This window comes from Alligator sinensis, unplaced genomic scaffold (assembly GCF_000455745.1).
Source record: "Alligator sinensis unplaced genomic scaffold, ASM45574v1 scaffold103_1, whole genome shotgun sequence".
NCBI lineage: Eukaryota > Metazoa > Chordata > Crocodylia > Alligatoridae > Alligator > Alligator sinensis.
Genome location: NW_005842226.1, coordinates 1,871,658 through 1,884,738, shown reverse-complemented (window position 1 = coordinate 1,884,738; position 13,081 = coordinate 1,871,658). Strand labels below are relative to the sequence as shown.

The window sequence follows — 13,081 nt, the reverse complement described above, 5'->3', positions numbered from 1 at the left end:
AAGAGTAGCAGCTTCTTTGGGGGCAAGACGCACCAACCTAGAAACAACCGTGGATCGGGAAAACCTCCTCCCCTCCCAGGAAGGTGTGTTGACAAAAGGGTGGCAAATCTGGGGTTTTCCCAGACCAGAAGAATTTCTGCTCTTTCCCCCAGTTACCAGCAATACCAACTCCAGTTAAAGCCACAGCCTCAAGCAGAGTTGGGCACTCACCTTCTGGAGACAGAGGAATATCTCCTCCTCAGCAGGGGACAGACATTCACCTGACCGCAGCCACAGGTGGGAACAGACTCCCCTGGTGTTCCCCTACCAGGAAAAGCCAACTCTCCACTCACCAGGTAAAGCCTGCTGGAAATATGCAGCAGCAGCTTTCACTTCAGGGCTTCTTGCGTAACCCTTTGTGGGCCAGACTATGCAGCAAACAATGGGCAACGGGCCACCTAACCTCAGGGAAATGGGCCTTGGGGAGCTTTGCTGGCAATCAAATGCCAACACCAGTGCTGCAGGCACTCATCACATCACAGAAAGCTTTCGGAGGCAGTGGCAAAGGGGGCAGCAGTGATAGAAGACAGCCTTGCCCATTGCAGCTGGTCCCCTGGCCCCTGGAAGGGAGCTTTCTCATTACCATCTTTTTACTATAGACAAGTGAGGTCAGAGCCTCGGATGCTAAATTGTTGGGAGGCTCCCGCAGGGCTAAATAAAGAGGCTTTTTCACCACCTGCTATAACTCTGCGGCCTTGCTGGAGCCTTGAGGGCTCCTTCTCTGCTACATGATTTATTACCATATGCCTCTAGCGAAGGCTGGCTAGGTAGGACTCTCCTGGGATCTGACCAGCACCAGGAGAATGATTATCTACTCCCTGGAGAGGCGCAGGAAGAGGAACAATGGTAGAGGCAGATTAGCATCATAAACTCTCACTTTTCCAGGGAGGAGCTATTGACAACCCCTGGGTAACCAGGAACTGCCCCCTTACCTTTTGAAATGCAACTAACAGAACTGAATGGGCCAAAAGGATGCCACCCCCTCCCAAAAATGCCTCTCCAATGCTCTCAGCACAGGCCATTTTCTCCCCCAGGCAGACTGTCCCCTGGCTGCAACATCTTCACCTGTTCCTCTATTTCCTCCTTGCACTTACCCTGCTGCCCTCCTCCCACCCTCTTCTATGCCCTTCTCTATCCCTTGCCTTCATGTCTAGCAAATCCTACCACAGACACACTGACCCCCAAAGGGACTGAACTGCATCAGGAGCTCAGTGAACAACTGTTCACTAGGGCACCCCTGGGGAAGACCAGGATCAATGGGTACAAACTCCTGGAAGGCTTCAGGCTTAAAACCAGGAAAAACTTGACAGTCAGTGTGTCCACACTGTGCGATAAACTCCCTCCAGAGATGGTGCAGTCACCTACCCTGGAGGTTTTCAAGAGGAGACTGGACAGTCACCTGGCTGGGGTCACCTAACCCTAGTAGTCTTCCTGGCTAGGGCAGGGAGGGCTGGACCTGATGATCTGCAAGGTCCCTTCCAGCCCCTAACGATCTATGAATCTATGAAAAACAAGGATGTCCCAGCAGTAAGGGTGGTTTGCACTGTTGCGGTTCACCCTCCTCCCATTTTGGGGGTCTGCTTGGTCTATTTGTACCACTGTCTTTGATGCAGAGGCTATTTGTTGCACTGTATGGGGCCAGGTGCAACATGGCCTTGTCTTCAGTTGGCTATTATTAGGTGCCACCATAGCAGAAATGCAGTTGGTGCTCAGAAGTGAGTGTCGTTCTGTAGTCTGACCAGGGTAGTGCTGGACAAGATTTTTAAGTTATCACAATGGGTAGGTAGCTGTGCCTGTTGGTATCAGTGCTGGATTTGACCCATTTGCCATCACAGAGGAACAGTTTGGGTCCAGGCTCATGTCCCTAACAGTAGTCAATATTTGTTACTAGTGAGGAAATCATTACAGCCACATAAAACAGCTGGTTAATTATGCAATACTGTGCATTGTGGGGAAAGAGGTCCCCTAACCTCTGCAGTCATCAACTTCCATCCCAAAGTGGGAGACATGATTAAGCTCCAGGCTCAGGCCAGGTGAGCTGCTAATTTCATTGCTACTCATAGAATTGCCACTCTTTGTTTTCTGTTGAGCTCTGCCTAGATGTAGGGTGGGGGCACTTCTTAGTACTAATCATGATAATTCTGCCTGTAGAGCTGGGCAAAAAAAAATCATCTGTATTTCAACTTTGTTATCTGTGAAATGGGGATAATACTTCCGGTTTTACCTGGGATTCCTTGAGTAGTATCTGCATGTGGCACTGAAGATGTGAAATGTTACTGAATACTAGAGGCTCTCAGTGTCTGACACCACATTATGCAGGTGCACCGATGATGCCTAGGAAATAAGGTTTCCCTTGGCTTGAGGATAATGCTGAACACCCATTTTCACGCTGAGGTGCTGTTTCCTTTAAGCCCTTTTTTCTTCCAAATTATGAAGCAGTTTGTGTTGTGCTGCTTCTTTCTTTGCTGAACTCTATGAGTGAGCCCTCTTTTCTGTGCTGTAGGAATCCCACCTGTCTTCCAAAATAGTGAACACAACTGAATGCCAACCTCAGATACTGTGCATGATGATGATGGGTGCTTAGATGGCACCTTCCATTAAAGGATCTCAAAGACTTTTGCAGAGATGGAAATTACAAAGCATATCTATTTGGCACATCAGGGAATTGAGGCACACATAGATAAGTGACTTGGCCCAAATGAAACAGCTGCTCAGTGATAGAGCCAAGTCTTGCGATTCTCATGCATCCCTTCATTCCTAGTCCAGGCTGTAGCACATCTCCTGGCTCCTAGTGTCCTGCTCTAACCACTGAGTATCACTACCTCCCTAACCAGATGGATATAATCAAGGAATAACTGAAGGCAGGAGGGTTTGTTTGTATTTTTTTAAATCAGAGACCTTGCTAGATCACTGTCAGTCAGAAAAATTGTAGGTATCAGCTGTGGTGTTTCCACTTGGGAGCCTGCTGCGGCCCAATTCTAAAAATACTTGACTTTACTGCAATGAACAGTAGAAGCATACTCATGGTAAGTAGTAAGTGAGTGTGTGCACATGTGCGTGTAAGTGAGTGTGCACATACCTAGTAAGTGAGTGTGTGCACATGTGCGTGTAGGATTTGTCTGTGCAGAATGAGTCCACATTCTCACTTACCTTTCTCAGCCCCTAGTGATTTACAGCAAGTTTGCATTCGTCAAGGGGGACTAGAGATAATAGAAAAGGATCTTGAAAGCTTCCTGCTGCGTAGAACTGGGCAAAACCCTTTCAAATTGGTCGTGGTAGCCAATGGACTGTTCTGAGCCCAGCGAGTCCCCTCATTGGATGGGGGGAAGTGCTACAGGGCAACAGGAGGTACTTTCTGGGAGAAGTGGTGCGGTATTTCCCTTTCATTGTACTTGGCTGAATGAGTGACACTAGCACATTGGCTATGCAGCATGTGCATGTGAGGTCTGTCTGCACTAGCAAAAACAGGTATATTCTCATAGTAGTTTCATAGTTTCATAGCAGTTAGGGGTCAGAAGGGACGTGAATAGATCATCTAGTCCAACTCCCCGCCACTGGTTGGAGCACACGCTGGGATCACATGACCCCAGGCAGGTGTTCATCCCAAGGTAGGAGCGAGGACCACTTCCCTAGGAAGTTGGTTCCAGATCCTAGCTACCCTGACAGTGAAATAGTACTTCCTAATCTCTAACCTGAACCTATTCTCCAGCAGCTTCTGGCCATTGTTCCTTGTCACCCCAGGTGCTGCCCTCCAACCAAGCGGGTGGCCCTCCTCTGAACCCTCTCAAGGCAGGCCACATCCTTCTTAAAGTGCGGTGCCCAGAAATGAACACAGTACTCCAGTTGAGGCCGGACCAACGTTTGAACGTGTGTTGCTATCCTAGTGAAGACACAGCAGTTGCGTTAGACCCTGGGACTTAGGGTGTACCTGTGCCAGCTAATTCATATTAAATCTACAAGGGCCTTGTCTTCAAATGTTAAAGATTAATCTCTTAGGGTGTCTACACGTGCTTTTACACATGCCTAAACTTAATGTGCATTTGCCTGATGCGCATTAAGGCAATTTAGGTGTGCATCTACATGTGCACGGGCTAAAGCGCATTAATGAGGTATACAAACTAACTTGGGATTCAAGTTAGTCTCATATCAGTTGACATATACAACATTAATGTGCCCTAGTGCATCTACACATGCATTAAGGCACTTTAGCTGTTCACGCCTAAATTTGACACCTGCTTTTGCTTTTGCAGGTATCAAATTTAGGCATGAATAGCATAAAATCGCCATTTTTAAGGCGCATTGGGGCACACACATGTAGACCTGCGCCCTTAATGCACCTTAAAAATGGCTAATGTGCCTTAAATCGGCGCATGTAGATGTGTCCTTAGTGTCCCATTGAAGATAAAGCTGAACTAGAATAGAAGCAGACACAGGTGCAGATCTCTACCACTAGATGGTACCATTGTATGGGGGAAAGACTTGCAAGAAGCCTGCAGAAAATTATGCTGAAGTCCTGGCCCATGGGAGTTGGAAGGAAAACCAGGACAGTGAGTGGGTTGTTTAGGTCCCCAATGGCTCAGCAGGGTCTGCTGAAAGGCACATGTCTGGTGTGTTATTACAAGGAAGAGGGGGCTCGGTGCCTTCACTCCTTTCTTTTAGAGGAGCATATTCCACAGCAGAAAAGATATTTCCTTTTGAAAAATATGCTTAGAGACCATTCTCATTGCTACTAGGCAAAATGTCCTCCAATTGTATTGGCCAGCTCAGCCTTATACTGGAATCCACGTGATTTCTACACCCCTCGAGGGTATATCATGCTGCCATCAGAGGAAACTTCTACTGGCATCTACAGAGCCAGTTGGCTGCCTCACAGCAATGGTGAGTACTACAAAGATAGAAAAGGAAGGTAAGACAAAAAAGCACGCATGTGCCCAGTGGACCACTTTCAGCCCTGATGTAAAGGACTGGTCTGCTGACTTCAGTGGAACTAAGCCCTCTTATGCTCAGGCTGAATTTGACCCAGTATTAAGGAGATGGAAAAAGATGTTGAAGCTGTGGGACTTTAGTGATAGAGCTGCTGGTTCAAAGCCGAGGAGGCAGAGCCAGCTTGAAAACTAGTCCACTGTGAACATTATTACCAGGTTCTGATCAAGCCACAACTTCCAGAAATGTCACAGTGCCGAGGAAACCACAGGACTCTGCAGGGGCACAGTGATGCTGACTATGCATTAGGTGCCACTAAGCATGTAAAGCATCAACGTGGCACTGAGTGGAGCCCAGAGATCATGCCCCGTCCCTACACTGGGGTAGGCCCTGGTGCATCCAGGTATCGTGTAGGAAGAGCAGTTCCCTGTATTATCATCATGCCATGTCCTAGCACCTTCAGGGTTATGGGGGCAGGGCATATCCAGGCACCTGGTCAGGCCACAATGTTTCCCACCCCCAGCATCAGGCAAGAAGGATAACGCTGCACGCTGCCTTAGAGCACGTGACACCAGCCTTCACTTGACATCTGGCATCATGGTGGCACCACATGCTGCCAGGGGCAAGGGAGGTAGCACATCCCATTCTTTGAAGTCTAGTACTGTCAGTAAGTTGTCTTGAGCCTAAACTGTGTCAGCTTGGTGCTTGAGGCAGATGGTGGCAGTCAGCTCTGTGGGCAGAAAGTACGTATGCCCTGTATTCACTGGGAAAGAATTATCCTCCCTTTTTCCTTCCTGTCTCCTTCTAGGACCCACATCAGGCTACCCTGCAGTTTTTCTTTTCTGTCTCCAAAGAGAACAGGGATCTCTAGGGATCTCAATCCCTCCCCTCAATATTCTTCTGTAGGGGATTGTCTTGCCATTACTCTACTTCCCTGTGGATGTTCCTTTACCTACTGTCCCAGCCTTTCCTTGGTCCCAACAAGGGGCCATCTAGCCCTCACATTCCCCCTATGCTGCTTCCTCTGAGTCCCTCTCATCCTCCATGACCTCTCTGTGGTCATGTTGGCATGGGATGCAAAGTTGGCATGGGATGCTAAGTTGGCACAGGATGCAAAATGCAGCTCCTCTTTGAAGCCAAGCCCTCCCATCAGTTTGATGCAGCCCCTGGATTCTGTATCATGGCTTTCCTCATCCGCTGTCAGTTGTAAACACCTCAACCTCATTGGCATTTAAGATGTCCAGGGTAAGGTTACAGTTCAGCCTACATGAGCAGCAATGTGTGAGGTCTTCTGATGTAACCAAGATCCTGGCTGGAAACTTCTAATTACCTCCAGGGTGGGAGAGCTTCAGTGCCCAGCTCAGCTTAGGGGGAAGGTAAATCCCACTAAATAAACAAAAAATGGCCTGAAAGTCATGGGTAGCATTGCCCTGGTGAGCTCTCTAGGCTACAGCTGCACATCTCCCATCTCTGGGGTGTGCTTTTCCCAGGTGGACTCTGTGGCTTCTTCTTCCTCAGTCTTCATTACATTGCTGCTACCTCCCTTCTGTCTTCTTACCACTCCCCAGTCCCCACTACAACACCTCTAAGCTTTTGGTCTTCACAGATCACTTGATAAAACATGAAGAACTAACAAATCCAAGCTCAGGGCTAAACTGCAAGACCCTTAGGGCTTGTCGGCAGGTGGATAATTACTGGCACAAACTATATGAGTGTAATGGTGCCATTACAGTTATACCAGTGTAATGCCCTGAAGGAACTCTCTTATTCTGGTGTGCACATTTATTTTTTTCTAGTTTAGCTTGTTGCTTTGAAAATGGCATTCATGTAACCAGAATAACGCCCTCCTGCTGTGATAGGAATGTCCACAGGCTGTGGTATACTTTGGTACCAAGACCAGTGAAATTACACTGGTAACGCCCTGCTAATACATTCCCCAGTATAGACAAGATGCAGATGTCAGCAGGATTTGGCCTGTGGTAAGAGCCTCCTTTGCATGAGTGGGGGGGAGGGGGCAGGATCTGGCCCTCAGATTTTAACTTTTGGGGCTAACGGGTGTGAGGCTTCTGCTTTGTTCTTGATGGAGATACTTATAACAGCTCCAGACAGAAGGTTGCACTGGGGCCTTCCTGTTACTGATATTTTGAAAAACGGTTGAGATTGTCAACTTTAGCATTTTTGACCTTCTAAAGTGCTTTTTGATTGAGAAGCTGCACAGTCAAAAGTATTGCAACACATCTTTACTTAAGATGAACAGAGCTTTTCAGGCAGAGAGTCCTTCTTTAAAGCCCTTTTTATTAAGACTACAGTATGAGGGTGCTTTCACAGTTACTCTTAGCAAAGATTTCATGCTATATAGTAAAACAGGCAGGTAGAAAAGGCAACCACACTCATTTTCTTATATGAAAAGCAATTGAGTAATGGCAGCTGGATGAGAATTGAAGTTCATGCTGCCACAGCATGATGCTTCAGGCACAGGAGTGTTTGTGGGGGTGCATTTCCATCATACAGTTCAGTGTAGCACTGTCTTTCAAGCATAACAGGACTGAAATTTATTCCATAAAACTTGTAATGGAGCATTTTAAGAGTGAAAACCCTGTGGTCCACACTCCCACTCCTCATCACAGACCACTGAGGAGGATGCAGAGCATATGAGAGTTGTAAACACAGTTGCTCTTGCAAAGAGCCCTGGACTTGAGGGAGAGAGAGGATGAGGAGAGTGGGAAGATGAGAAGAGGCATGGGCAGATCTTCAACAGAGGCACGTGCCAGCGCAGCAGCACAGTCCTACCCCTGAATCACAGAACGTCCTGTTTTATGCACAAAAATGGAGCTGAGCAGCACCAAGATCTTTGACAGAAAGAGGAACAGACTCGGGGTCCAGCTCAACTGCACCTCAAGCTGAGGCCAAGAAAAACTTGTGACATGGGTGACACTGTGTGTGTTAAGGCGTAGCAGGGTGACAGCTGCAGGGATGGTGGCCCCTGCTGCAGCCACGAAGCCTGCCAGCTGTTGAGGAGATCGGTGCAGGGCTTCTGGGGCCCTGCACCCCTAGCTGCTGACAGGTAAAACTCGTGCCATGGGTGCTTGTGGGACTGACTGTCTTGGGGCGTGTGGGGGGAGGGGGGAATTACTGCAGGCCTGGCTGCTAAGCTACTGTGTTACCAATTACCAATCAATCGTGATTCACTCAGGGACCAGCTCAATACACAGTAGCTAGCTAATGTAACAAGTTAACCAGGATTAACACCCACAAAACCACAGACTAAGGAGAGGAAATAATCGATACAGACAATCAACTGCCCCAAGACAGAGACAGTCAGCTGCACAAGCACCCATGGCATGAGTTTTGCCTGTGAGCAGCTAGAGGTGCAGGGCCCCAGAACCCCCCTGCACCCATCTCCTCGACAGCTGGCAGGCGTCATGGCCTCAGCAGGGGCTAGCAGGCCTGCAGTTTTCACCCCGCTGTGCCTAAACACACACAGGGTCATTTATGTCACGAGTTTTGCCTGTTAGCAGCCAGAGGTACAGGGCCCCAGAAGCTAGACTCCCCCTGCACCTATCTCCTTGAAACTTGGCAGACTTCATGGCCTCGGCAGGGGTGACCACCCCAGCAGTTTTCACCCCACTGTGGTGTAACACATACACATGATATGAGTTTTGCTTTCAAGTATTTGGGGTACCGTTTCCCCAAACCTCCCAAACCTATCTCCTTGAAACTTAGCAGGCTTTGTGGCCTCAGCAGGGGCTACCACCCCTGCAGTTTTCACTCTACTGCACCTTAACACACACGGGGTCATCTATGTCACGAGTTTTGCCTGTCAGCAGCTTGAGGTGCATTTCCCCCTAAACCCCTGCACCTATCTCCTTGAAACTTGGCAGACTTTGTGGCCTCACCGGGGGCTACCATTCCTGCAGTTTTGATCCTGCTGCAGCTTAACACACACGTGACAGGAGTAATCAGACAAAAAACAACAAAGTTATAGATATTTCATTGATTCCCCATTATACCCTATGGCCAGATCTCCGAACCGGCTCTGAAGCTTCAGAGCCGATCCAGCCAAATCGAAGCAGGAAACCAATCCAGATCTCTGAATTGGATCACTGGCATCCGAAGCGGCCGGATCTGAAGCCGAATCGAATAGCTGCCTACTCGCACAGGCCTACTTGACGTTGCTGGAGAACAGTCCTCATGGAAATACCTGCCCCTGGGATTGCTCATTATTCCCAGGCCCGTTCTGAAGGGAAGAACCAGCAGCATGTGATTTGGCAGCAGAGCTCCATCAATAAGGCTGCAAAGCTCTATGCCCTCAGGGCACCCCCAGCCAGCTCCTCTGCACTTCAGAAAAGCGTCGGAGCCGCCACAGAGATACAGCCATAGGGTATTATGGGGAATCAATTAAATATCTATAACTTTGTTGTTTTTTGTCTGATTTGGATTAAATTTGCAGGGGTGGTAGACTCTGCAGAAGTCTGAAGCCTGCCAAGTTTCAAGAAGATCGGTGTGGGGGTTCATGGGAAACTGCACCCCAAATTCTTGGAAGCAAAACTCATGTCACGTCTATGTGTTACGCTACAGGGTGGTGAAAACTGCAGGGGAGGTAGCCCCTGCTGAGGCCACAAAGCCTGCCAAGTTTCAAGAAAATAGGTGCAGGGGGTTGGGGAAAACTGCACCTCAAGCTGCTGACAGGCAAAACTTGTGACATAGATGACCCTGTGTGTGTTAAGGCTCAGTGGACTGAAAACTGCAGGGGTGGTAGCCCTTGATGAGGCCACAAAGCCTGCCAGCTGTCAAGGAGATAAGTGCAGGGGTTTGGGGGAAACTGCACCTCAAGCTGAGGACAAGCAAAACTCGTGACATGGGTGACACTGTGTGTGTTAAGGTGCAGCAGGGTGAAAGCTGCAGGGATGGTGGCCCCTGCTGCGGACACAAAGCCTGCCAGCTGTGGAGGAGATCAGTGTGGCGGTTCTGGGTTCTGGAGCCCTGCACCTCTGGCTGCTGACAGGCAAAACTTGTGTCATGGGTGCTTGTGCCACTGTGTCTGTCTTGGGCAAGGTGGGTGGGGGGAGGGGACCTACTGCAGGCCTGGCTACTAAGCTACTGTGTTACCAGTTACCAATCAATCATGATTCGCTCAGGGACCAGCTCAATACACAGTTGCTAGCTATTGTAACCAGTTAATTAGTAACAATTAACACCTACAAAACCACCTACAAAACCAGACTAAGGAGAGGAAAGAATCAATACAGACAATCAATTGCCCCAAAACAGAGACAGTCAGTCCCACAAGCACCAATGTCATGAGTTTTATCTGTCAGTAGCTAGAGGTTCACTTGGTAGCTCAAAGCACACTAAAAACCCATTACACAGTTCGTACCATGCAACTGTGCACCCATGCACCTATCTCTATACCTGTACTCCACCCACTGCCCTCCTATCATGAGGACAGACAGGAAGTGCAGGGTGCCCTGAATACCTCCTACACTCCTGTGGAATGGGGCAGCTGGGTGGGAGCAACCTGCTGGGTCTGGTGGTCTGAGTTTCTGCCTGAGGAGCTGTGTCATATGCCGTTTCCCACTCCTCCTGGTCTTCTGCTCCTTCTGGCATTCCCAGAGCATCCTCTCCTCCCACTTCTGTTTCCAGGTCTCTTATTGCTTGAACCATCCCAACCTCCTATCACACTTGTCCCCTCCTTGTTCTCCTCTTTTGATTCCACATCAGTCAGCCAGGGACTGCTCAAGGCCTTGCTGAGGCCAGTAATGAAGACAGGGAAGCTCAGGCACAAAGGAAAGCAGTGAAAACTCTAAATGTTTCCTCTCCTAACCTTGCTAAAGGCAGCAGCACAGATGCTGCTCAACCTGCAGGGCTTGCTTACTGCCAGATGCCTGTTCCACTAGTGCCCTGGTGAGCTTGCTGGGCCTCTGCAGAGATGGAGAATAAAGCAGGGAAATCCAAGGCTGCCCACAGTGCTAAGCAAAATGTTAAATTATTTGCAGGCAGCTGATCTGGGCAATGTCTCCCTGCTGCGGGTCACCAAGGCTCAGAGGAAGGAGATGCTGCTGGAGACTGGGGAGCACACGAGCCACTTCACTGCCTGCCTGTTTGCAGCAATACCCCAACTGGGCTGTCCTCCCTTAAGGCTGCTGTCCCCAAGAACCTGAAGGAGTGGAGGAGTGGCTGTGGGAATATCTGCTATGGCACTTGCTGGTGGTGCCCCTAGGGAGCAACAGATGTTGCTGTCTATTCAGGCAGGTGGCACAGCCCCTATCAGTTGCATAGCTGAAGTTTCTCAATGTGAGTCTCAAGCTAGCACTTTGCTACTGCACCATGACCTCACTAAAACTCCCTGGCAAGACTGCATCCTCTCCTGTCTGCCTCTGCGCATGGTACTCCATTGCTTTAGAAGCTCATGGCCACCCAGTATTTACAAGCAGCTTCCCCATCAAGACACCGCTCCTGACTGACTCCCTGACCCAGAAATGTGCCTGTGCACACATGGCCCCACTGTGCTCATGTTGCAGCACACTGTGCTCTGCAGGACCGAAAACAATCACCACCTCCATCTGAGTGGGGAAGGGCACTTTTCACGGTCCAGGGAACAAATCTTTTCTCTCCTTTATGTGCCCAGGCAAGGAGTGGTCAATAAAGCAGCTCTTAAAGCAAAATTCAAACAGAAGGGGTAGAGTCTGCCAAGGAACAGGCAGGCACAGGGGAAAACAAGAAGTGGTAGCGTTTGCCAGAGCTTGTTTCTTGAACCTTGCTACTGTCCAGCTGCATGGACCAGCCCTGGCTGTGACTCTCCTGGGTCTCAAACAGCATCTGGCCATCAGTGGCTCATCCCATTTCTCCTCCTGAGAAAGGCTGATCTGTTCCTTAGTGCAGAGCACAGTCATGTTTCCTCCCTGTGGTTCACTAGGCTCTCCTTCAAAATGTCCACTGTCAAGACATGGACTGTGGTAGGGGCATAGGCGGTGAAAGACTGGGGCTAACCGTTAGCCCCCAAAACTTTTTGCTGTGGCTGACAACAGCAGCATCATTATCGTCCCGCAGCGCCCAGTGCTGCTTGGCATGCAGCCACTCCTTCGCTGCTGCATACAGCCCCAGCGCATGCTGGCCCTGCAACAGCCCTGTGGGAGGGAGGGGCAGGGTTCAGGCAGGGCTCAGTCCCCCCCCGCCAAATAATATTTCCCCCCACTGCTTGTGAATAGAGCCTTGCCTTGAATTGCCTCCAGCTCCATAAAAAGAGGCCATGTCTTGAAGAGCACTCCTAAATGTTTGTTGTGGAGGACCACCCTGTGACAGGCCTGCCAACAGCTTTCATTTGCCTTGCACTGCCTGCTGTTCAATATGTTTCCCCAGCCATCTCCTCAAACACATGGTGGTTCCTTCATGGAGCTGGAATTGAACAGCTCCCTGATCCCACAAGCTTCCTTCTACTCCAGTCAAATGCTTAGGCATTGCATGACAGCCTATCTTGGCTTGTCAACTTGCTGACTCTCCCATGTTCTGGTGATAGAGAATGGGTGTTTTCAGAATGACGGACTGATTTTAACGGGGTGTGGGGGACAGTCAGTTTGAGCTGTAGTCAGTGGAGTCTAAACCAGACTCCAGAGAGGAAGTATGGGATTGCTTCTGAAGGATTGCTGTGGTTAGCAGATTGCTCTTGGGTGGCAGAGGGTTTCTAGGCAAAGCTAAGGGATTTTTTTCTACCTTGAAGGCATGTTGTGTGTAGACATGTGCAAACTTCTGCCAGCAAAACTTACATGGAGCAGGTCTGCATGAGATAGGCACTCACTGAGAGAAACTCTTCACATCTTCTCTCTCTTTAAAGGTTTTGAAAAACTAGCTGAATTCAAACTTAAAATACTCACTAAAGCAAACAAATTTAATGCAAAATTCAAAGCCACACAAACAAGAAAACCAGCATGAGATTATGTATCTACCAACATCCTTTTTTCTAGTTTACGCATGCACAGACACTCACAAACACACCCTGGCTGTTTTACTGTGAAAACAGCCGGTCACCAAGGTCACACCCAGACACATGCAACTCAGCCTATTGCAAGTTCCTGGTGAATTAAAAGTCTCCTGGGCAGAAAATAATAAATACTGTAATACT

At 49.0% G+C, this 13,081-nt stretch overlaps 1 protein-coding gene across 1 annotated transcript in view; it reads left to right on the top strand.

Moving 5' to 3' along the window:
- The window catches only part of PIP5K1C (phosphatidylinositol-4-phosphate 5-kinase type 1 gamma), an 84,969-nt gene that overhangs the window by 2,691 nt on the left and 69,197 nt on the right, over nucleotides 1-13,081 (top strand). Inside the window, exon 2 of the mRNA XM_025208334.1 lies at nucleotides 224-335. Coding sequence (XP_025064119.1) covers nucleotides 224-335 — 112 coding nt within the window. The remainder of the gene's footprint in view (nucleotides 1-223; nucleotides 336-13,081) is intronic.